Below are 23,074 nucleotides of genomic sequence, written 5' to 3'. Positions count from 1 at the left end.
GTAGCTAATTATAGTAATGTAGGCTGTTTTCTTCTCCATCACTTTGAAAGCTGTGAATCTCTGGCCCGCGACACCCCACCCGGGCCTTACTCAGCCACGCTGATGTGTTCCAGCTTGCCTTTGTTATAGTTTGTACCCATGGTTGGTGGTTCCCTAGCTCTTGTACTGAACACAAGAAGGAGGATATCCTGTACGTTGAAGGGTGAGGGGGGTGAAGACGAATGTTATTAAGCAACAGAACAGTGCTCAGTGGAGAGGGGATGCAGGAGGTGGTCCCCCAATCTCACAGTCAGGCAGTTCTCTCCTCTTTGCATAGCTGTCTGGGACTTTTTATGGCCTCAGAATAGGGGAGGGGCAGGCTGTAGGTACTATTGGAAAAGACAGCATTCAATTAGTTAAAAGACATTTTTTAGAAAGAATCAATTAGGAAAGGGCAGGTGAACAGCAACAGAAGTTCTCACTCTGGGTCGCAGGTTTCATCTAGGACCAGCAGTCTGGTCTTTCAGTCTTCAAGCTGATTTTGCTCGAAGGTGGGGTTTCACCAGGGACCCATTCCTGTCTTCCTGGGCATTTGGCTGCCTCCTGCCACTCTCAGTAGGTTGTTAGAAGTAGCCAGGCCACCTGTTGAATGGTTTGCTGCTTAGAAATTTCTTCTGCCAGATACCCAAAGATATCACTCTTAACTTTAAGTTTGTACAGATCTCTAGGACATGTACGAGGACATGAACACAATGCAGCCAAATTCTTTGCTAGAGAATAATACAGGTGACCTTTGCTCCAATTCCCACTGACTTCCTCATTTCCATCTGAGACCTCGTCAACGTAGACTTCACTCTCCATATTTCTATAAGCATTTTTGTCACAACCATTTAAGTAGTCTCTAAGAAGCTCCAAATTTTTTCTTATCTTTCTATCTTCTGAGGTCTCCAAACTCTTCCAACCTCTACCCATTACCCGTTTCTAAAGCCATTTCTACATTTCCATATATCTTTATAGTAGCACCCCACTCCTTGTGTATTAGTTTGTTTTCACGCTGCTGATAAAGACGTACCCAAGACTGGGCAATTTACAAAGGAAAGAGGTTGATCGGACTTACGGTTCCACATGACTGGGGAGGCCTCACAATCATGGTGGAAGGTAAGGAGGAACAAGTCACATTTTACGTGGATGGCTACAGGTAAAGAGAGAGAGAGAGAGAGCTGGTGCAGGGGAATGTCTCTTTTTGAAATCATCAGATCTCGTGAGACTTATTCCCTATAGCGAGAACAGCACAGGAAAGTCTTGACCCCATGATTCAGTTACCTCGCACCGGGTTCTTTTTACACCATGTGGGAATTCAGGATGAGATTTGGGTGGGGACACAGCCAAACCATGTCACCTTGATATGAATTTTTCTAGTCAAATTTTGCTATCAATTTGTTAGTCTGTTTGTATTACTATAAAGGAATATTCAAGACTAGGTTATTTATGAAGAAAAGAGATTTAATTAGCTCATGGATTTTCAGGATGTACAAGCAGCGTGGTTTCACCATCTGCTTCTGGTGAGGACTCAGAAAGCTTGCAATCGTGGCAGAAGGCAAAAGGGGAGCAGGCATGTTACATGGCAAGATAGGAAGTGAGAGAGAGAACGAGGAGGTGCCATATACCTTTAAACAACCAGATCTAAGGAGAACTCACTCACTATTGCTAGGACAGCACCAAGATATTCATGAGGGATCTATCCCCATGACCCAAAGACTTCCCATCAGACCCCACCTCCAACATTTCAATACGAGATTTGGGGGGGCACCAACATTCAAACTATATCAGCATGGATTTGCTACTATGGGTTTGATATTAGACCTGGGTTTGCTGTTCCCTCAATAAAAACCAGAATCCATATAGCAGTCATATTATAAACATTTTACCATTGGATACATTTCTAATGTTTAAGATACATATCTTTCATATAGTATTGCCCCCAAATGTAAAGCACAGTAATCAAGCAAAGAACAAGCAAAAATTTCAATTGCAGAAAGAAAAAAAAAATAGGCTTATATGTATTTATTGAAAGAGGATGTATCTAGATTCTGTACTAAATTTAAGTGATTTTTTTCTGGGATAATTTCTACCAAATGAAATGTTTATGTTATATGCTGACTATGGAACACTATTTTATAGTAGCCTGGTCTTGCAGGTATAGTTCATTTAATCACCCAAAGACATTTATGGAGAACTTACTATGTACAGACCCTGTCCTGAGAAGAGAAGAGAAGAGAAGAGAAACATGATAAGACTTATGTTTTAGAAAAAGTGCTACCAGTGGTATGAACTTGTGGTGATGAGTGGAGCTGAGAGTCAAAGAGCACATGCAGAAATTGATGGGAGTCTGGACTGTGACAGTTACAGAGGCAGAGAAGCTAGAGAAGCTGATAAATCACATAAGGTTATGAGCAACAAATTGATTCTTTGTTGGACCCCAAGAGTCAGGGAGAGCAAATCTAGAATAATGGCATTTTATAAGTAGGCTAAGTTTGACATTTTCAATCTTTAAGTTGTTGGGCTCTATAGATATACATAAAACACAGTTCTCTGGTGTGTCAAAATTACAATTAATTGTTATCAATTACATAAACATTAAAATTATTACCAAAAGAAAACACATTTTAGAATCATCAGTTTGGCCTTTTGTCAAGTATGTTCTTAAGGAGGCAGGTTCTGTAAGATATTACATGTAAAAAAGTTTTCCATGATCAAATAAGTTTGTGAGAAAGAGCATGATATTCCCTAAACCTTACTAAAGTCTCAAGTCCTTCACTCATGTGTTTCCCACACTTACTTAATCATAGAACCATATCTTCTTAAATTCAAATGTTCTACAAACATACTATTAAAAATATAGATTTAGGCTGGGCACAATGGCTCACGCCTATAATCCCAGCACTTTAGGAGGCCAAGATGGATGGATCACCTGAAATCAGGGGTTCAAGACCGGCCTGATCAACATGGTAAAACGCCATCTCTACTAATAATACAAAAATTAGCTGGGCATGGTGGTGCATGGCTGTAATCCCAGCTACTCTGTAGGCTGAGGTAGGAAAATCTCTTGAACCTGGGAGGTGGGGGTTGCAGCTAGCCGAGATGGTGCCATTGCACTCCGTCCTGGGAAACAAAAGCAAAACTTGGTCTCAAAAAATAAAAATAAAAATAAATTAAAAAATAAAAATATGGATTTATTAACTACATAAGTTATAATCAGGAACAGGTGGGTTCTTATGTTTAATGAATTACAAGGAATATAGGCTGTTTAGAGAAACAACAGCCAATTTGACAAAAGGTCCACAGATATATGTGGCATATGTCAAATAGCAAAAATAAGAATAGAATCCAAAGGTCTGACTTGCTTTTATCTTCAGCCGAGTAAGAGCCAGAAAGATAAAAGCGGCCCTTTTCTCGATTAGCCAATAAGATGACATTAAAACAGGAAGTAAGAATATAAAATGCTTCTGGAGACCAATATTAGGAGAATCTGTGAAATTGGCCTGACTTAATTATTATTCCATTTATATTTTATGAATATTAGGTTAGTGAAAAAGTAATTGCAGTTTTTGCCATTAAAAGTAATGCCCAAAACCACAATTACTTTTGCACCAACCTAATATAAAACAGATTACAATAGATGTGTATCTCAGAGCATAGTTAATTTTCCCTTATTTATAATAATAACACACTGCATAATTATTATCACTCACTATAATATTCTGTTATTGACTATAAATTAGGTCACGCTGTAGGCACTCATCAGAATAAACAGAAAATTATGGTTACAAGTACAAATAACAGAATCTAGCATAATACTACCATGTGATTAAATTTTAACCTTATAATATATTTGTAATTTAAAAGAACCTTCATATTTCTAAATATGATTTTTAATAAAAGCTGTCCTAAATGTCAATTATACAAAATAAAATATATAAAACAAATTCTGGCTGTCAGACACAAGTTAATATAGGATGGCACAATGTTCATGACTAAGTCACAGAACTGAACTTGAGTTAGAAGTTTCCATTTCTATTCATACTTTCCAAATATAAAAATAAGAGTTTAATAGTTTTTGTCATGTTCATTCAAAGTATTATAATTTTAATTCTGGAGCACCTTAAAATCAGAAAGAAAATTAACATGAGACATACTGCCCATTCTTGAATGATTCTCTCATCAGTAGCATTATCAGTTGAATAAAGTTATCAGTACTGAAATAAGAATAACACCTGACTGCTCTAATCTCAAACAATAATGAGTGATGAGAGGGATGCATCTTTGGTTATTATAATCACTGTCAATTTCTTGCGTGTTTCTAGAGAATTCTAATTTTAGTGTGTTTCATTCTAAGTATTTATATAGAACGTTAAGGAAAAAAGGCAGAATATTCATTAGTCACTCAACTCAATACAACATCCTTTTTGTGTTGTGTGTGTGTGTGTGTTTTAAATATACTGTATTGCTCTATTTTAAAACTTTGACCAATAATTAATCACAAGTTTTTACTTTTTCAAACTGTCATAACTCTTCTGGAGGTACCTAATTCATCAGTGCATGCAGTGCACTTTAAAAGGAAAATCAGACATTAACTTCAATAAAGTCCCAGTATAAAGACTACACCTATCTATTTCTAATCTCCTTTTCTCAAGTCACAGAGGTAAACCACTACTGATATCTAATGGAAATCACTGCACTTTTGTTCTTGATCTTATTTCTAGGTCAATGATCCTGATTTTCCTTGTGTAATGATTCCTTCCTCCCTATTAAATCGACAAAGAACATTCATTCAACTTTGCATCTCCAAACTACTTTATACATTTCCCTCCCATTTATATTCATAATTCTGGTTACTTTTGTATTTGTTTATATACCATTTATTCTTCATCCAACTGTAATCTAGCCTCCCCTACTTGCCCCCACCCCACTCTAGTTCAGGAGTTGGCAAACTTCTTCTGTAAAGGACTAGATACTATTTTGGGCTTTGCTGGCCACATATATCTTTGTTGAATATTCTTCTGTAGTTTTTGTTTTGTTTGTAACTCTTTAAAAATGTAAAAAACCTTTCTTGGTCCACAGTCTGGATTTGGCCTCCTTGCTATAACTTGCAGCGAGCTGCTCTAATTGAAACTACTCTACTAATAGCACCAGAAAAACTCCTTTTGCTGTTTGAGGAGAGTAATAAATTATACTCTGTCCTTCCTGCAAAACTTCAAAGGAAATCAAACTATCAGCTTTAATACTGGTAAAATATGAGGGGCAGTGACAGTGGGCTTCCTACTAGCTGTCTGCAACAGGCACAGCCCTACCCTCAGAAGGCACCCTAAAAAACCTACAGTATACAAGAGCACACCAGACAGTGTGCTCTGCAGGAAGGATGGCTCCTAATCTGAAGAAAGGTACTCAAAGGGTGAAGGAGGAGGGTCAGCTGGCAAGGTGTTTAAAAAGAAAAAAAAAATCCCTCTTCATGCAAACTATAGACCTGGGGCAGAAAAACTCCAGTCTTACACTCCACATTGCCAAGTCAACCCATACTTCAGACTTCTTTTTCATTTATTAATCACTTTGCAACATTTACCTCTTTGAACACTTGCTTTTCACTGAAACTCTTCTCCCTTGGCCCCCAGGAGAGCAATTTCTCTGGAGTCAGCCACTCTTTATCTGATTTTAAACCTTTGGTGTTTCCCAGAACCTCATCTTTGCCCATCTTTTCTCATTCTGCATACTTTTCAGAGTGATCTTATTCACTTAAAGAATATCAGTTACCATCCATATGCTTTCTATATTAAATCTCCATTTAGCTCAGGTCTCTCTTGAGTTCTAGAACTATGAATCCTAATGCATCCCCCATCTTGTGAATAACCCCCATCTACAGTTTATCAGAAACATTAATTTCACCCTCATCTTTTCTTTTTTTTTTTTTTCTCTTTTTTTAACATACCACCTTGGGCCTGAGGTAGCCAATAAGTCTGCCTCAAGGCACCATCAACAACTCCTCTGATTTCAAGGTAAATTATATATACAGATAAAGGTTGATGAGAAAGTAGAATACTTAGATGAGTGGGTGAATGTGTTTGTACAGTCATTCATGTCTCACACATAGTGTTGAATCTGAGTAGAATTTCAAAGCCTGACAGCAAGTAATACAATTTCCCACTTGCATATTTAATTTATCATTATCATAAAAAAGATGATCAATTTCACACTCTTATCACAAATGAAAGCTAGGCCACCATTATTATATTTCTAGATAACACCATTACAACATTGTTATATTACATACTTTGTTTCTGAGAACAGGAAATTTGAATACTTATAAAGTTTTGTTTATACACTTTTTTATTTTTTAAATATTTAACACTAGAAGATCTTATTAAAAGTTGCAAATAAATTATACACCTTAAATTCCAGTAGCCATATATTTTTATATGAAGAAGATAACCATGGTATCAATTTTTTTAAACTTTTTTCTAAAACTGACATTTTCACCATTTTTTCCTAGCACCCTGTGGAAGTCGTTCAACAGGTTCAGAAGGCACTGTTCTATCACCAAACTATCCAAAAAATTACAGTGTGGGACATAATTGTGTTTATTCTATAGCAGTTCCAAAGGAGTTTGGTAAGTAAGATTCGACTCATTATGTAGTATTTCATCCAGACATGCTTTATTTTTCACTACATGCTATTCAAAATTTTTAAATGAAAATACCTACTATCCATAAAGTATTTTACTTTGCAATTCTTTTTAGATGGTGGTTTTGTAATAATACAATTTTGAGGTCATCTTACTCAATCTGAATTTACAGTCAAGTACACAGGTGAACAACAATACAAAAATGAAAACAGGATTGTTTTTAATTTTTAAAAATGAGTATATCAGTAACCTTGCAAGTGCCTTCATATTGGAATTTTATAAAATGGGAAATTGCCAGAGCATAAAGCCAAGGCTGCTCTGTAAAATATGTATTAAGTCAAATATTGAACTATTACAATAGTAATAAAAGTATTTACAAAACAATCATATCAATTTTATAGTTTATTAACACATTTCCAGAAAGAAGAGCTTTTGGTTTTAAGCATCTAGTTTCAGGGACAGCAATAAATACAAAAAGACAGCAAAGGACATTTCAGCTCATCTTGTCAACCTGACAATCTATTCTGCATCGGCACTAAGAAGACAATGTGTCCTTTGCTGCCTTCACATCTTTCTGATCACACATCTTAGAAGTCACTTATCTGGCTTCTAAAGGTTTTGGTTCTGAGATCCACCTGGATCTAACCCAGATTAAGCTCTGTTCATGGATGGATAGGCAAGGGAAATTTAGAGAGCAGTAAAGTTCATAGACTTCTACAATTTAGATTTACAGCATTGTGTTACATAGTAAAGGATTTGTTATAGCTATAAGGAATGTCTGGGTCTGGATGACTCAGTATTTCAGCAGAAGGACATGGATTTTATCATTAGAGATAGTTGCATAACATCTTGACTTAACATTTCTGCTGCTGAGATATAAAATAAGCTGATGCTTCCAGTCCAATTTCTTATAACCAGATACCTATATATCCTCCTTTTCATCCTTCTGAAACAAGTCCAAGATCTTCAACTTACTTGAGAGCACTGTCATCAGAAATGAAGTACTAAACTTTTTATTTTAACATTTAAACAGAGTGATGATGCCAGCATTAGCAAAGTGTATGTTTTTGTACTCTACAAAGTATTTCTTTCCCCTAGCGTATCGATCGGTTGAATCAAAGGTGAGCTCTTTGATAGTGAAGAGAATGACAGTTTAGAAAGAAAAATATCATTCCCTTAATTGTGTTTATTTTTTGCCTTTTGAGTCCTTCCTTTGCTAGAGAGTTTTATGCTCCCCAGATGCAAAAAAATGTTACATGGTTGCTGACAGAATCCTAACAATTATTATCCAGAAAACTTCATGGCTCTCTGAGTCCTCTTTGGAAGCCATTATTTATCCTATTATTCTTGGGATGCCATGTGGCCAAAGGAATGAGAAAGAGGAAAATTAGCCATTTAGTGTCCTGACAAATAGACATGCTGGTCACCTTGGAGATGTATTACTGTAGCCTATGTATGCTCAAAAAGAGAAAGAAAAAGTACTAATTGAAACAAAAGTAAATTAACAGATTCCTAAAGAATGAAATCTATATTTTTGTAGGGTTAATATAAGTTGAATTTAATCCTCTTAATATTAAAAAAACTGCTATGTTGAGCCAATAATAGTTGGTTTTTAAAACTATTTTTAAATGAATCTTCTTGTTTTTTGTGGACAAAACAAAGTGTACTTTGATTTATTAGTAAAAAACTAATTTTATTTTACAAATGTTGCATCATTCTTCATTGTAAGTTACATATATATTTAAGCACCTGTATTCTAATTTCAGCCTTGTCACGTTAGCTATCTGCCTTTGAACAAGTTACATAATCTCTTTGAGACTGCCTCTTTATTTATAAATTTGCTATCATTTTGTTTGTAGATTAGAGATGTGAGCAGTAAATGAGAGAGATACATACACATATAAAGTATGTCTAACATACTTCATGTTTAATATCATTGGGTTAACAAATGCCAGCTTTCAAGTCAGATTTCTGGGTTAAGGCTCAACTTAACTTACTTGCTATTTTCATTGGACAAGTCATATTGTCAGCCTGAACCTTACACATCTCTAAAGTAGCAATGGCAAATACACCTTATATGGCTATTTTATAATAATTTGATGTATATGAGTGATTGGCATAATAACATAGTAAGTCGTATGCATACACAAGTACACATATACACCTTCTTCTTTATGTTCACATTCGTATAAAACATCCCCTGTCCCCTCTTCCACCCCCAAAAAAGGTTAAATTAAATGACCTACATTATTAGATTGAACTAAGATCTTAAAAATAGCATTTTTAAAATAAGACAACTATTTGTGTTATTTAGTTAAAGCATGAAAACAAATATTTTGGGTTTTATATCCCAGTGGCTATTCAATCATCTGATAATCCCTTACAATTTTCTGGGAGTAGGATAGTGAAAGTAAATAAATACTGACTGTTGACTTCTTCCTATTACCTTCCTTTACCTCTTTGATGAGAGATGGTCAAGCAGTAGTTACTGGATCTCTACAAATCAGATTTCTATTTTGCTTCTGCTTCCTCTCATTCTCACTTTGCCATAATTTTTTTTCTGTTGCCACATTGAGCTATATTTATTACTTTTCAGTATTACTTCATCACATATCACTTCCCACATTTTTTTCTTTTACTGTCATTTATCTCAAATTATAATAATTCCTTCGTCTGTATCTTTTATATGCAGATGCTCTTAGAACATGACTCTTACATCATTTAGCACAGGGGTTCCTAACCCCTGGGCCATGGACTGGTACTGGTCCTTGGCCTGTTAGGAACTGGCCCGCACAGCAGGAAGTGAGTGGCAAGTGAGCTATCATTACTGCCTGAGCTCCACCTCCTGTCAGATAAGCTGTGGCATTCGATTCCCATAGGAGTGCAAACCCTGTTGTGAACTGTGCATGTGAGGGATCTAGGTTGTGCACTCCTTATCAGAACCTAACTAATGCCTGATGATCTGAAGTAGATCACTGAAACCATCCCATGGAAAGATTGTCTTTCACAAAACCTGTCCCTCATGCCAAAAAGGTTGGGAACCACTGATTTAGCACAATGTCTGTCAAATACACTCAGTGCATTGACTGGATTGCATTTTACATATGGGTTAAGGCTCTAACATCCTTATGTAAAAAGAAAATAACATATAACCAACATTACACATGAAAATAAATTAAATCACCCACGAAAGATCTACATGACTTTACATATGACGATTGTCTCTGAAAACTCTAACAGAACATTTTTAGTCCTTCAAGGTAAGAAGAGATAACAGATTATTTCAGATAATTCCAGATGAGCTACTTGTGTTTCTTACAGGCCATGTGATACCAAATTACTTTTTTTTTTTTTTTTTTTTTTTTTTTTTTTTTTTGCCTGGTGTAGAATTAAATGCCTGTAAGTTATTTTTGCCATTACTTTTGATGGCAAAAACCACAATTACTTTTACACCAACCTAATAAATATGTGCATATTACTCCGCTTTACTGGTTGATTGAGTAAATACTCTTTGTCAGTCAATTGCCATCTTTTAGTTTTTATAAATAAGACAAATGTCAGTTCATAATGTTTTCATGAGCATCACTGAATTTCATTTGAATTCAGGTATTGGGGTCAGATTTTGGCAATATTCATCCTGCAGGATTCTACTTGTTTTATTATTCTTAGAAAAATAACAGTTATGGATCAATTGGATATCATTTATTAATATTTTACTCCCCTCATTCTACGTATAAGACTAATTACATTTGGCTTTTTGGATTTAAAAAATCCTACTTATCTATCAATAAAATATATTTAATTTTTCTTCATTTTTCAATGTTTAATCACCAGTTGCTTTTTCTTGTGGTTTAGTTGCTTAAGACTTTATGAATTATATTTAAGGGTCAGAAACATGGAAGACCAATTTTATTTTACCTTTCATTTGGTATAGATAACATGCTTCAGAATGTAAGAGAACTGTTAACATTGTCAGAGGGAAATTTTTTTGTTAATATGTATTATACTTATACCTAGAGTATAGGAGTCCAAATAAGATGTCAGGGAGGGAGGAATTAGTAAAATTTGGGAATAAATGTGTGGATTTCTATCTCAACAATCCTGGCTGAGAAGAAACATAAATATATAGGATGACAGTCAAAGTAGAGTGTAAATCGGCAGATAATGTTTGGTTTTGTTTATTTTCTCTTACTCCAGCAGATACTGGGGTATTTAATTTAAAGCCCAAAGAGAAAGTAGAGAAGACAAAGCTGAAGATATGAGGTGTATCAATTGGTTAAAAAAAAAAAAAAAAAAAAAAAAAAAAAAAAAAAAAAAAAAAAAACTTCAGGCAATTGGAGGAGATGAAATTTTAAAAACAGAGGGAAGGACCTCCTTATAATTCAGAAGAAATAATTTGCAATTAGCAACATGATATCTGGATTACTTTCACATGAAATATTGAAATAGTCACATGAAATATTGTTGGAATTATCATTCCTTCCTATTCTCCCACCTCCATCTCTCTTCAATCATCCTCTTCTTATTTTCTAGGAATTATGTGTAACAGAGAACATATTCGTGTCCTAAGGCTACTATAACAAAGTACCACAGGCTTAGTGGCTTAATTTTATTCTCTCACAGTTCCAGAGGCTGGATGCCTAAAATCAATGTGTCAGTAATGCCACACTTCCTCTGTTGGCTCTAGAGAAGCATTCTTCATTGCTTCTTTCTAGTTTCTGGTGACTCCCAGCAAGTCTTGAGGTTCCTGGGCTTATAACTGACTTACTCCAATCTCTGACTCCCTCTTTACAAGACTGTTTCTCCTGTCTGTCTGTTTCTGTGTGTCTCTCTGCTTTCTCTTGTTCTTATAATGACACCACTTATTGGATTTAGGGCCCACTCTACTCTAATATGATATCATCTTGATCCTTAACTAATTACGTCTGCAAAAACCCTGTTTCTAGGTATGCTGACATTCTGGACTTCTTGGTGAACATAAATTTTGGAGAACACTATTCAATCCACTATGAAGGGCAAACTATGTATCTATATCTATATCTATACACACACATATATATAAAATTTTATGTAGAAAATCTTAATATAAGTTGCTGTATAAAGCATACATCAGCTGTGTGGACTGCAAACTGACATTCAGATTTCTTGGAAAATTCCAACATGTAAAACATCCTGAGGATATCCAGTATAGTTGATGGTGACTTAATTTTGTGTTTAGCATTCCAGATAGCTCTACCTCCTAGAAGACACACCCTGAAGGCATATTTATTAGTGTACAGAGCTTATTCTTTCCCAAGACTAGTTTTCACACTTGGTATGTTCAAAATGGGCATAAAAACCTTACATCTGCCCGAGTAATCTACCTTCTCACCTATCTTTTATTATTGGCACAGTCTCTTGGTTGTATAAGTTTCAAATTTATGAATCCCTATATCATCTGAAGTAATTGTCAATTTAGTCTACTATGTGCAAATGGTATACAGAGTTACCAAACCCTTTTGCATATTGCTGTAGGAGAGGCTTTTTAAAAAAGTAGCTGCCACTACCTTGAACTTTTTTTCTACTTAAATGTATTTTGTTTGTTTCTTATTCACCACCGCTATCTTTCCTATTTCTCATTGAAGTATTTTTCTTCCAGTTAACCTAGAAACATCTTTCCTTAGGATATTACTCACATTATAAGATTATAATTTTAAAAAATATATAATTTTATTAAGTATTATATTAAAAACAGTGATAAGTAGCAACTATTTCATCAATTCTTATTGTATTCACTAAATGTATTTTATTTTGGGCTGATAGACTTGGGTAATTACATAGTGGTTAATAAGTGTGATTTGTTTTTGCAATATCACATCTTTTACATTTCTGCATGAATTATTAACCTGTAAAAGGTAATCTGAGAATTTAGGTCTTCTCGTAATTTAGAAGAAAAAAGTAAAACAATGGATTGAAAATAAGATGCATACATACTATCTCTAAATGTATACATACATGTTTTTCCGTTAGACATCTGAACTTTTAAATACCTACTAATGTAGTTTTGACTTGCATATGAAAAATTAAGTAACTATTCTCATCTTTTATGTTAAAAATAATAGCAGTTCGTTTTGTGTATATTTTTCCTTAAAATTCACACATATATTTGACCATTTGCTCTTTGATCTTATGTCTGTGAGGTTTTTTTTAACTATTCAGCAACACAGTCTATGTTGTGGTTACCTCTCTTTATGCTTAATTCAATCATTTATTGCCACTAATTTTCTCCATATTTGCTTAATTCAATCATTTATTGCCACTAATTTTCTCCATATTTTAGTGAAAGATTGTTTTTAGTTTACCTTTGTTTGCTCGTTCAATCAGTAAACCATTTTATTGGCATTTTATTTTTCCCAGTATGACATTTTCCATAATGAATGAGTACTTAAGAAGATCAATAAAGGTTTTTATGTATTTTTTACTTAAAGTATATGACACTTCACTTTTTAACAGTACAATTGCATCAAAACCAACTATTACTCTTTTCTCAATACTGAATTTATCTAACAATGACAAATATTCACAATATATGTGTTTATTCAAAAGTTGTGTTTACTATTTGTCATTACTTTTTAGATTTGGAGCAATTGAAAAGAAAAGGGAACAATTTTTTTTTTTTTTTTTTTTTTTTTTGAGATGGTGTCTCCCTCTGCTGCCCAGGTTGCAGTACATGGTACCATCTCGGCTCACTGCAACCTCCACCTCCTGGGTTCAAGTGATTCTCCTGCCTCAGCCTCCCAAGTGGCTGGGATTACAGGATCTCGCCACCACATCAGGCTAATTTTTGTATTTTTAGTAGAGATGAAGTTTCACCATGTTGGCCAGGCTGACCTCAAACTCCTGACCTCAGTTATCGACCCACCTGGGCCTCCCAACATGCTGGGATTACAGGTGTGAACCGCCACACGCGGCCTCTTGTTTTCTAATTGATGGTTGTTTTAATGTAAAAAAGCAGAAATTAGTACATTATTTGTGTACTTAAAAGAAAGGAAACCCCTATTTTTTTAAGCCTATCATTTTAGGGAAGGGAAATATGATTATCTTATGTGCTTATGATAATATTATTTAATTTGGAGGGAATAATTTATATAATTAGATCTCAAGCCATGGCTTGGCCAATTGGTTGAACATGATCTGCCTCCCATCCCACCTGCATTTCAAAGACTGTTGAAAACCCATGGGTAGCGAGGTAAGACTGTGGGCCACAGTATTCTATCCCATAAAAGGCAAAGGCTGAGAGGCTGTTAAAATAGGCACTAAACAGAACATAGGATTCAAATCAGTGATAAAAGAATATTTACTATCTGGTAATTCAAGAGTCTGTAATTTCAGTAGTATTGATTATGGGGCCTTTAATATGTGAGACAACAGAATACAAGTTGCAGTAATTCACCACGAGGGGGCATTAATTTTTTCCAGGCTTAAGAGCAGCTAAAATAGGCTACTAAATGGAGAAATAGTGGGGATAATCACCCTTTCTCTAAATACTTTTTCTATAATGGGTTTTAATCTTTAAAGAACCTATGTTGTTTTACACTGGGCCATATTAACTAACCTTTAACTGAAGATAAAAGTCCATAGAGTCCTAATTTGTCAAGCCTACTGTAAGTGCCAAAGACTTCATTTAATTTTACTACCTTTTTGGTCAGAGCTTCCATGACCACTGTAGGATATTTAGGTAAGGCAATAATGCTGATGATTAAAATGAGGCATACTTCTTTGTTCACCATTTTCTATTTCATATTTCCTTTAGATTATACGGTGTGCCTTATTGAAATTTAGTGGGATCCCCAGGAATAACTGTATCTGAGCCTCTGTGTAGATTAAGGCCATGAAGGTTTGCTAAGTGGTGCATCTCAGTAGATATTACACTTAATTTAGAACCCATGTTGTAGAGACACAAAAACCAATTAGAGACATTCCATAGTTTTACTTTACAAGTTTTTGTGTAAATTTTGGATTTCCAGTTGAGTCAAATTGTGGATCTTTCTCTTTTAATTTTGTATTTCTTCAACCTGTATGTAGTTTATTGTTGTTTTCATTTTCACTTTAAGAGTTACTATATGTAACTTCAGAGGAGGGAAGGTCTCCTTACCCTGCTTATGTTAATTATTAATCATAATTATTTCATAATTAATAATTTTCTTCCTCTAAAGTATCTCAAATTAGTAACTTCAAGGTTAGAAACAATGGTTACTTTATAAGGTTTAAGAACTCTGGGTTTATTTTAAGTTTCCATCAACTCATTCCTTGTTTCACATAGGTGTCATGTGTGTTTTCCTCTGAAGTCTGAGGATTCGAATCTTTGTTACAACAAAGGCCTGGATAGCAATAGTAGCAAAAGAATTTTTTTTTTTTTTTTTTTTTTTTTGAGACGGAGTTTTGCTCTGTTGCCCAGTCTGGAGTGCAGTGGCAAGATCTCGGCTCACTGCAAGCTCCACCTCCCAGGTTCACTCCATTCTCCTGCCTCAGCCTCCTGAGTAGCTGGGACTACAGGTGCCCGCCACCACACCTGGATATTTTTTTTTTTTTTTTGTATTTTTAGTAGAGATGAATTTCACCATGTTAGCCAGGATGGTCTCAATCTCCTGACCTTGTGACCCACCCGCCTTGACCTCCCAAAGTGCTGGGATTAGCATGAGCCACCTCACCCGGCCAGCAAAGGCATTTTATAGGGTCTTAGTGAGTCATCTGCTTTCAGGAGTTTAGAACTCAGCACACCATATGGTAGCTCTTCTTTCTCACAATCCACCACCCAGTGAGCCCATATATTGCACAGGGTATCAATATTTTCCCTGGGTCTTCTCTAGAAAAGGTGACTGCTTGACACCAATAGCCACAAAGTAAGAGTTGTTTCTCTGAACTTAGCATTAGTCACTGTTTATGCTGGAATCAAGTATGTGATTCATTATAAAGTACACAGATAAGTCCAGACTACAACATATAACTGAGGGTCACTTTGATGAGGACGCAACCCTTGGTTCTAAATGCCAGTTATTAAAATATCTGATGTAGATTGATTAAATCTGTGATAACTTGGAAGAACTCAGAAAATGCAGCACAAAGCAACATAACTCTAAGTGCAAGTTTGCCAGCAGACAGCAGAGCCAGTTACTAAGAGAAAACAAGAGAAAAAAGACCTTTAGTGGTTGTAGTCATCACTTAGACATCTTACTCATTGCATTCATTGTTGTGGTCACTCTGCAGTTGGTTTGGATTTATTTATTTATTTATTTATTTATTTATTTATTTATTTATGATGGAGTCTTGCTCTGTTGCCCAGGCTGGAGTGCAGTGGCATGATCTTGGCTCACTGCAACCTCCGCCTCTCGGGTTCAAGTGATTCTCCTGTCTCAGCCTCCTGAGTAGCTGGGATTACAGGCACGTGCCACCACACCCAGCTAATTTTTGTATTTTTAGTAGAGATGGGGTTTCTCCATGTTGATCAGGCTGGTCTCGAACTCCTGACCTTGTGATCTGCCCATCTCGGCCTCCCAAAGTTCTGGGATTACAGGCGGGAGCCACCGCGCCCATCCCTGGTTTGGATTTCAAGACTGATATCACATAAGCACAAGGAAGTATGAAAAGCCATGTTACTCACAAAATGAGACTTTCTAGGGAGAGCAAGGCAAACTGCCAAACAGTTTCAAAATGCATGAGACAGCAGAGAAAGGAGATTGACTGTGGAGTTTTATTGTGATTATGGAGTAGCAGTGGGGTGAGAGTTTCTGTGTGCAGGTGAATGCTTGCATGATTTAAACTTACCACTGGTGGCAAAGAGGCAGCACTTACGTGACCTAATCAGCTTGCCCAGATATGAGGCAGAGGAGAAGGGGGAGTGGCGGGGCTTGTAAGTTGTCAATAGTTAAGCATTAAAAATGATTTCACATGTTTTAATATAAGTTGTAATTTATATGTGTATCGTATATCATATACATCATATATATCTGTTGTTATTATATTATCTTTCCATTTTAAGCAAAATTATTTTCTTTCAACTTGCAAGAATCTCACTATAATATGCTCTAGAATGTGATTAGCTGAATTTTCAAAATAACTGTCAAATGATCTGTTAGATTCATATGATGGTTATCTATTCACATTCATTGTGTATAAGTGTCAATGTTGATGTTTCATATTTCTGTTGTTGTAAGGCAGTTATAGAAAATAAGTTATGCTTAATAATTCAGAATAAAGCTGAAAACTATGGTGCAGGAACACAAAGCTAGACGTTTTACAACAATTTATTTAAACAGTCGTTATGATGTTTCAACATATTCGTACTTTTCCCATTTATGGTTGCTTTTAGTTTTTGCTTCATTTTACCAATATGATAAGTTCTGCAGTTGTCCCGTTAGGCTATTTAATACCAGGTGGCATAAAGCTGCCGAAGATTATTTTGACATGAGGTTCAAAGTCATAAAGTCAATGATGGTAACAATTGTAAACTGATTGAAGAGAAGATTGAGCGGTTACTGTGGAATAGTGGGAAACAAGGTGAACTGGGGATCCAAAGGTCTGGATTTTAGTTGCTTACCTCTAATTGGCCGTGTGACTTTGAGCAAATTACTTAAGCTTTCTGGTCCTCATTTTCTTGATGTGTAATATAAAACCTTTTGTCCACAAGGGACTTCCTAGTTTAAAAAATAGGTGAAATATACTTTTGAATTTGTTAAAGAGTATGCTAGTGGAAGCTAGAGAATTAAAGCATAGGAAAGTTCCACCAGGTTTTCTGAAATTCAAAACTCTGCTTACAGTGCATGGATTCATGTAATTTCATTAAATTCCAAAGATAACTATAAATTTATCCTAAATTCTGAATCCATTATTTTTCTGCAAAAGTAAGATAAGTTATGCAACAACAGCATGCAACATTCTTCTCTGTTATTTCTTTCTTCTTTTCTCTTTTTTAATGCATCAGAATATCCGTGATGGTCATTTTTAACTGTCTCACTCTTATCATTAAAGTGTAATAAATACGTCCAAGAGAACTTTGCATTTTTCAATTCATTACAAATGCTAGAAAATTGACTTTCTATTTTGTTTCCCAGTGGTATTTAGGCACAAAATAATTCCTCGAATAAGCCTGAATATTCATATAGGGAGTAAACATTTCTTGCAAAGTTTCACTATAAAATTGTGGCTCTTCTCTTTAAGAAGTTGATATGGAAAAATATTTGAAATAATAAAAAGAAAAAGTTATACATATATATTAATATAGATGCATTACTTTTTCTGGAAAACTTTTTATGGAGAAGTCATCATATACAGCCTTTTTTAGTATTTCATTATTCTGTCATGCAGAATCTCATTTGTAATATTTCATACCATGACAGATTAAAGCTAGAAGATAAATGATTTACAAAAGCACACAGTATGCCACAGGCAGAGTCTTTCGTAAACAAGGAATAGTCATCATATTTGACACTATCCACACTGATGTTTTAGGATAGTATAATGATCTCTAATTGTTTAACACTGCAATGCAGTGCTGATTATAATTAAAATACACATGTTTGGTGGTTTTTTTTTTTGTTTTGGTGACTCACATGATTTAATTACCTACTTTAGACTTAACAAAGGCTAACATTTGCATTTTGAAATAATATATTTGGAAACTCAATAAATTATATTTCAAATAGGTTAAAAGATTGATAGTGCTTATTTTGTGCTTGGTATACAAACACATGGTGCACATCACACACTAAAAATCTGTGATTCTAGTCTCTGAATTAGAGGGATTTGAATAGTATTCTCTTACAGCTTATATAAACCCTTAACATTTCAACCTACCTGCTTTTGCTGAGAAGCGGAAACTCAGAGATATAACTGGAATATTTTCCAAATTCACTGAAACTATGTTTTATACTAAAATACCAGACTAACTATCAAAGTTTCATCTATTATGCTGCTTCTTTTAGCAACATTTTATGTAACAAATGTTTTTCAATCTTCTATAATGTTTATTTTATTGTAACAGAGTTTGCCAATTAAAATTCAAATTAAAAGCTTTCATTCAGTGGTAAATAACATAAATGAGATCAATATCTGGACAGAGATAATATGGGATGGTGTGTGCAGTGGTGCACTAAAATCCATGCCTTCTTGAAGGTAGTTTAATTCTATAAAATTTGAAACACAGTATGGACTAAATAAAACTCAGCTGTAGATTGAATTTGACTTTCAATCTAGCATGTTTTCTGTTCTTAGTGTAGGGGTATGGAAACTTCGTGGCCGCTTTCTCTTTTACTTAACCCCTTTGCTTCTCCTTACTATCTCTAAATTTGTAGAAATATGCTATAAATAATTCTAACCTCATTGTGGGTAAAGATCTATATTTTATTGCTTGTAAGTGGCAATTATTCACTAATTTGATCAATTATTTATTTAAACTGTGTGTATACACCCAGCCTTGAGCTAGAATCTGAATGTACAGGTTATGTAAATAATGGTTCCTGCCCTCCAGGAGATCACGGGAAAAGGAATTAGAAAATTAAACAGTTTATTCAGGAAGAATGTGGAAACTACTATAAACTATGATGTGGGAAACTACAGTTTGTTAGCATGCTATGGGTAAACAGAGGAGGCACACCTAAGGCAGGCTGGTGGCTGATTTCAGAAATGCGGATGACCGTGACAGAAACATTTATCTGATGATACGGCACGTGACCTAAGTCTTAGTGAATGTGTAATTGTTAGCTGGAGAAGGACATTCCAGCCAAAAAGAACAACACAAGGAAAGATGTAGAGATACGGCATATGTTTTCTGAAAGGGACTACATATTTTTATCTCTAGTTGAAGAGCAAAGTACTAGTCAGGAACTAGTATGCCTGAAACTGGTAAAGAAGGCAGAGACCAGATTATGAAGTGCCTTGTATGCCATATTAAATCAATTCAACAAATGCTTATTGCATTCTCACTCTGCTTCAGAGAATTATTTGCTAGGCTGAGGCTACCTAGAGCCCAATGAAACAGAAATGCTTATTTGTTCTTGTTAGTATATTGTCTAATTCAGTAGTCAGATAACCCAGGGATAATATTCACCTGGTACTTACTGGTACAACAATTTTCAGTTGTTAGAATTTTGAAACATTTACATGTACTGACAAATAGCCACTTCTCCAATCTCTAAAATTGCTCCATAATTCTCTGGCTGCTGGCCCTTCCCCAGTCTAGCAGCACTTCTGACTCGTCTGTACCCATGTCACTGATTAAATATTTTTAGAGTTACCTTGTGAACATAATTGAATAACCCCCCCCAGACACACAGACACAACACGCACACACACACAATTATGAGCACAAATTTGGCTAGTGAGCATGAAGAGTGAAGAAAAAAAACAATGTATAATGAGAAAGAATAACAGGAGGATCAAATTTAGATTAGGGAGATGAGTGAAGTCTGCAGTATGCTGAAAATCGGATGAGAAGGAGGTTGAAATGTATCTCGTGTACCATAGTAACTAATTAAGCTATTTGGCAGAGAATTAACAAAGTCTGTTGGACATTTTAGTTAATATTATTTGTAGCAGGGAGAGGTGGTTGTTCCAGAGGCATGGATGAGAAACAATGAGGGGATTAATTTAGGCAGTGGAGAAGGGAGGAAACATTCATTGTTTGTAGAAGATAGTAGGGATGAGTGAGATTTGTGTATGTGTCTGAGTATGTATCTCAATATTCCAGTGTAATTCATGATCTTTAATGATGGCAGCGGCACATGAGTAGAAAGGAGCAAGTGATATTACAAAGGCCATGAGAACCTCTGTCAAAGCCCTTCCTGGTGTCTGGACTTGAGATACGAATTCAGTGTCCAGTGAGATACGAATTCAGTGTCCAGTCACCAGCTTTGCAGTTTCAGAAATTCAGCGTTCTCAGCTACCTCAGAAAGTATTCATACTCCAGGAGACAGGTTCACATTGTTTTCCACTTATCAAACCCAAAGGGACTGATTTGTAAATCACAATACCGATTTCCAACTTTTTCGTGAGAGAATATCCGGCAAACTTGGCAGTCTTGCCCTTTTGCCTAGAACCCTTCTTGTTGGTGGAAATAACTAATCCTTGGACAAAAGCATATAATTATTTTAAAAATCATAGTCACAAGTTTATTGACATTTAAGGATATCAGGAAGTAGCTTGATGTACTAATGAAAAATTTATATCAAACTACTACAGCTGGAAGAAATGTTCTTATCTACACTAGACACATTTCTTTATTTAGAATTCACTGAACCAATTTTACTCAAGATATTGGGAGGCTAAACTAACATACCTGGGTGAGAGGACAGGGAGAGAAAGTCCAGCAAAATTTGGAAACACAAGGTTTAAAAAATTTGAAAGATTTTAGGCTTATTTTCTCTAAGGATGTTAAGTGTCTTTAATATGCCAGTATGGATATTCTCTCTCTCTCTCTCTCTCTCTCTCTCTCTCTGTGTGTGTGTGTGTGTGTGTGTGTGTGTGGATTTGAATGGAACTCTCTTTACAAAGTTGAAGCTCAGTGAAAATCCTGCGCTAATGTGTCATCTCTTTGTGATCAAATATTGTATTTTTTATTATTGAAAAAATAATAAAAGAACTTAACAATCTTTTGCACATTAAAACAAATCTCGATAGGTATTTAATGAAAATGCAAACAATTGAATTAATCAATGAGTTAAGTAATCCTTTATCCTGGGTGAGGAGGACATTTTTTTATATTTTTTCCAGATAGTTATTTACCATATTTGTTTACCAAGGTATTAGCTTAATCATTAACCAAATGTTTGCTTAGTTGATCACTCCTCCATTCTTGGAAAAAATGTGGGTAAGCATCAATCTTGACACAATCCTATGCATTTAGACAGCTGGGAGAAGCTAGTCCAGGAGGTATCTTACAGTTAAGATATGGAGTATGGAGCCACAAACTCTGGGCTGACACTTTGAGATTAGAAACGAATGAGGAGGCCTAAATGCTTCATTTTAGCCTCTTCCTAGTTCCTCTTCACCTTTTCCCCACTCCCAAATTCCTCATCTTTACTCTGGCCTGACATTCTCTACATTTTAGACATTTAGATAAAACTCTGGATAAGACGGGAAATTACATTTCTTGAACATTTCAATTTGTGATATGGGAATTGTATCATTTCATATAAGAGCTTTAAAAGACATTTCTCCATAGAATTAACTGAAATATCAGTCTGCAGGAAATATGGGTCACAGAGCATGCTATAGGATGCTGGTAGCATTATACCTTTTAAGAATTCAGTTTGGACTGTAAATTCTCAATAAAATTCTACAAGCTTACTGTTTCTGACCAATCCAGTTCTCACACTCACCTATGGATTCTCTTCACTCCATTCCCCATGCAGGGAAATTTCTATTTAGGGTGTTGGTGGTACAAAAGAAATAGGGCAGAGGAAAAACTCCATCTGACTAACCAAGCATATGTCCAATTATTTTCAATATTAATGCCCAGACCTCCCCTTTGAAGCTCGAATTTGACTGTCTTCTCTTCTGTTACTTCTAAAATGAGGTAGGTGCACTAGAATTAGAATCCTATCCAAAGAAGGATGCAAAGTCCAAGGTTCTGTGGCTAGAGGGAGAACACATTAATGAATATCACATAATATTATCTTGTGACATATAAATCAGTTTTGTAAAAGAGATTTATATTTGAATTTTAATTTGGTCTATAATTTCTCAGGAACACCTCCATTTTATAAGTCATATTTGACTGATAAGTTAATGTTTGTATTCTTTATCTTTAATAGCTCTTTTGGGTTTTTTTGCATCATGTTTGAGTTTGTAATCATATTTCATGAGGGTTTGTGTCTAGGCATGTTTGTTCAAACCTAAAACATGTACCCTACAGTAAAAGGACAAAATACATATCTATATAATCTAGCTTTCAGTATTAGTTATGTACCTTATGTATAATCTCATGTAAGTTATTTATTCTTTCTGACATCTCATGTATAAAAAAGAGATAATTATATCTGTCCCACCCTAAACCGTAACATTTTTGTAAGCATCAAACAAGAAATGTAATAGTTATAGCTTTTCAATATTTTGTTTTCTCGTTGGTTAATTTTAAGAAATATGACATTTTAGAAATATGATTTTAAGTATATTTTGTTCTACTAAACAGGTATGTTTTCCATTTTTTTCTTTAGATAATAAGCTTCCCCTCTCTTCAGAAAGCACGTTTATGTTTTCTTAGTAGTATTTCATAGAATCATTTATTTCCACTCAGTGCTTATTGCAGTTAATTAATGAAACCTGAGCTCCACAAACTACTGCTACTAAGTTTTGTCTGTCTGGTGATTGCCCTTCATACCTATTTGCTAAATTCTAAAACTTACCAAGTTATCTCCCTTCATTTTTGCTGATTTCTGCTATAAT

At 35.0% G+C, this 23,074-nt stretch overlaps 1 protein-coding gene across 1 annotated transcript in view; it reads left to right on the top strand.

Moving 5' to 3' along the window:
• Nucleotides 1-23,074, top strand: part of CSMD3 (CUB and Sushi multiple domains 3) — a 1,224,761-nt gene that overhangs the window by 968,827 nt on the left and 232,860 nt on the right. The window contains exon 32 of the mRNA XM_015145899.3: nt 6,524-6,640. Within this exon, the coding sequence (XP_015001385.2) occupies nt 6,524-6,640 (117 nt within the window). The remainder of the gene's footprint in view (nt 1-6,523; nt 6,641-23,074) is intronic.

This window comes from Macaca mulatta, chromosome 8, assembly GCF_049350105.2.
Source record: "Macaca mulatta isolate MMU2019108-1 chromosome 8, T2T-MMU8v2.0, whole genome shotgun sequence".
Taxonomy (NCBI): domain Eukaryota; kingdom Metazoa; phylum Chordata; class Mammalia; order Primates; family Cercopithecidae; genus Macaca; species Macaca mulatta.
Note: the sequence above shows the minus strand (reverse complement) of the source record. Positions and strands in the feature narration are given on the sequence as shown.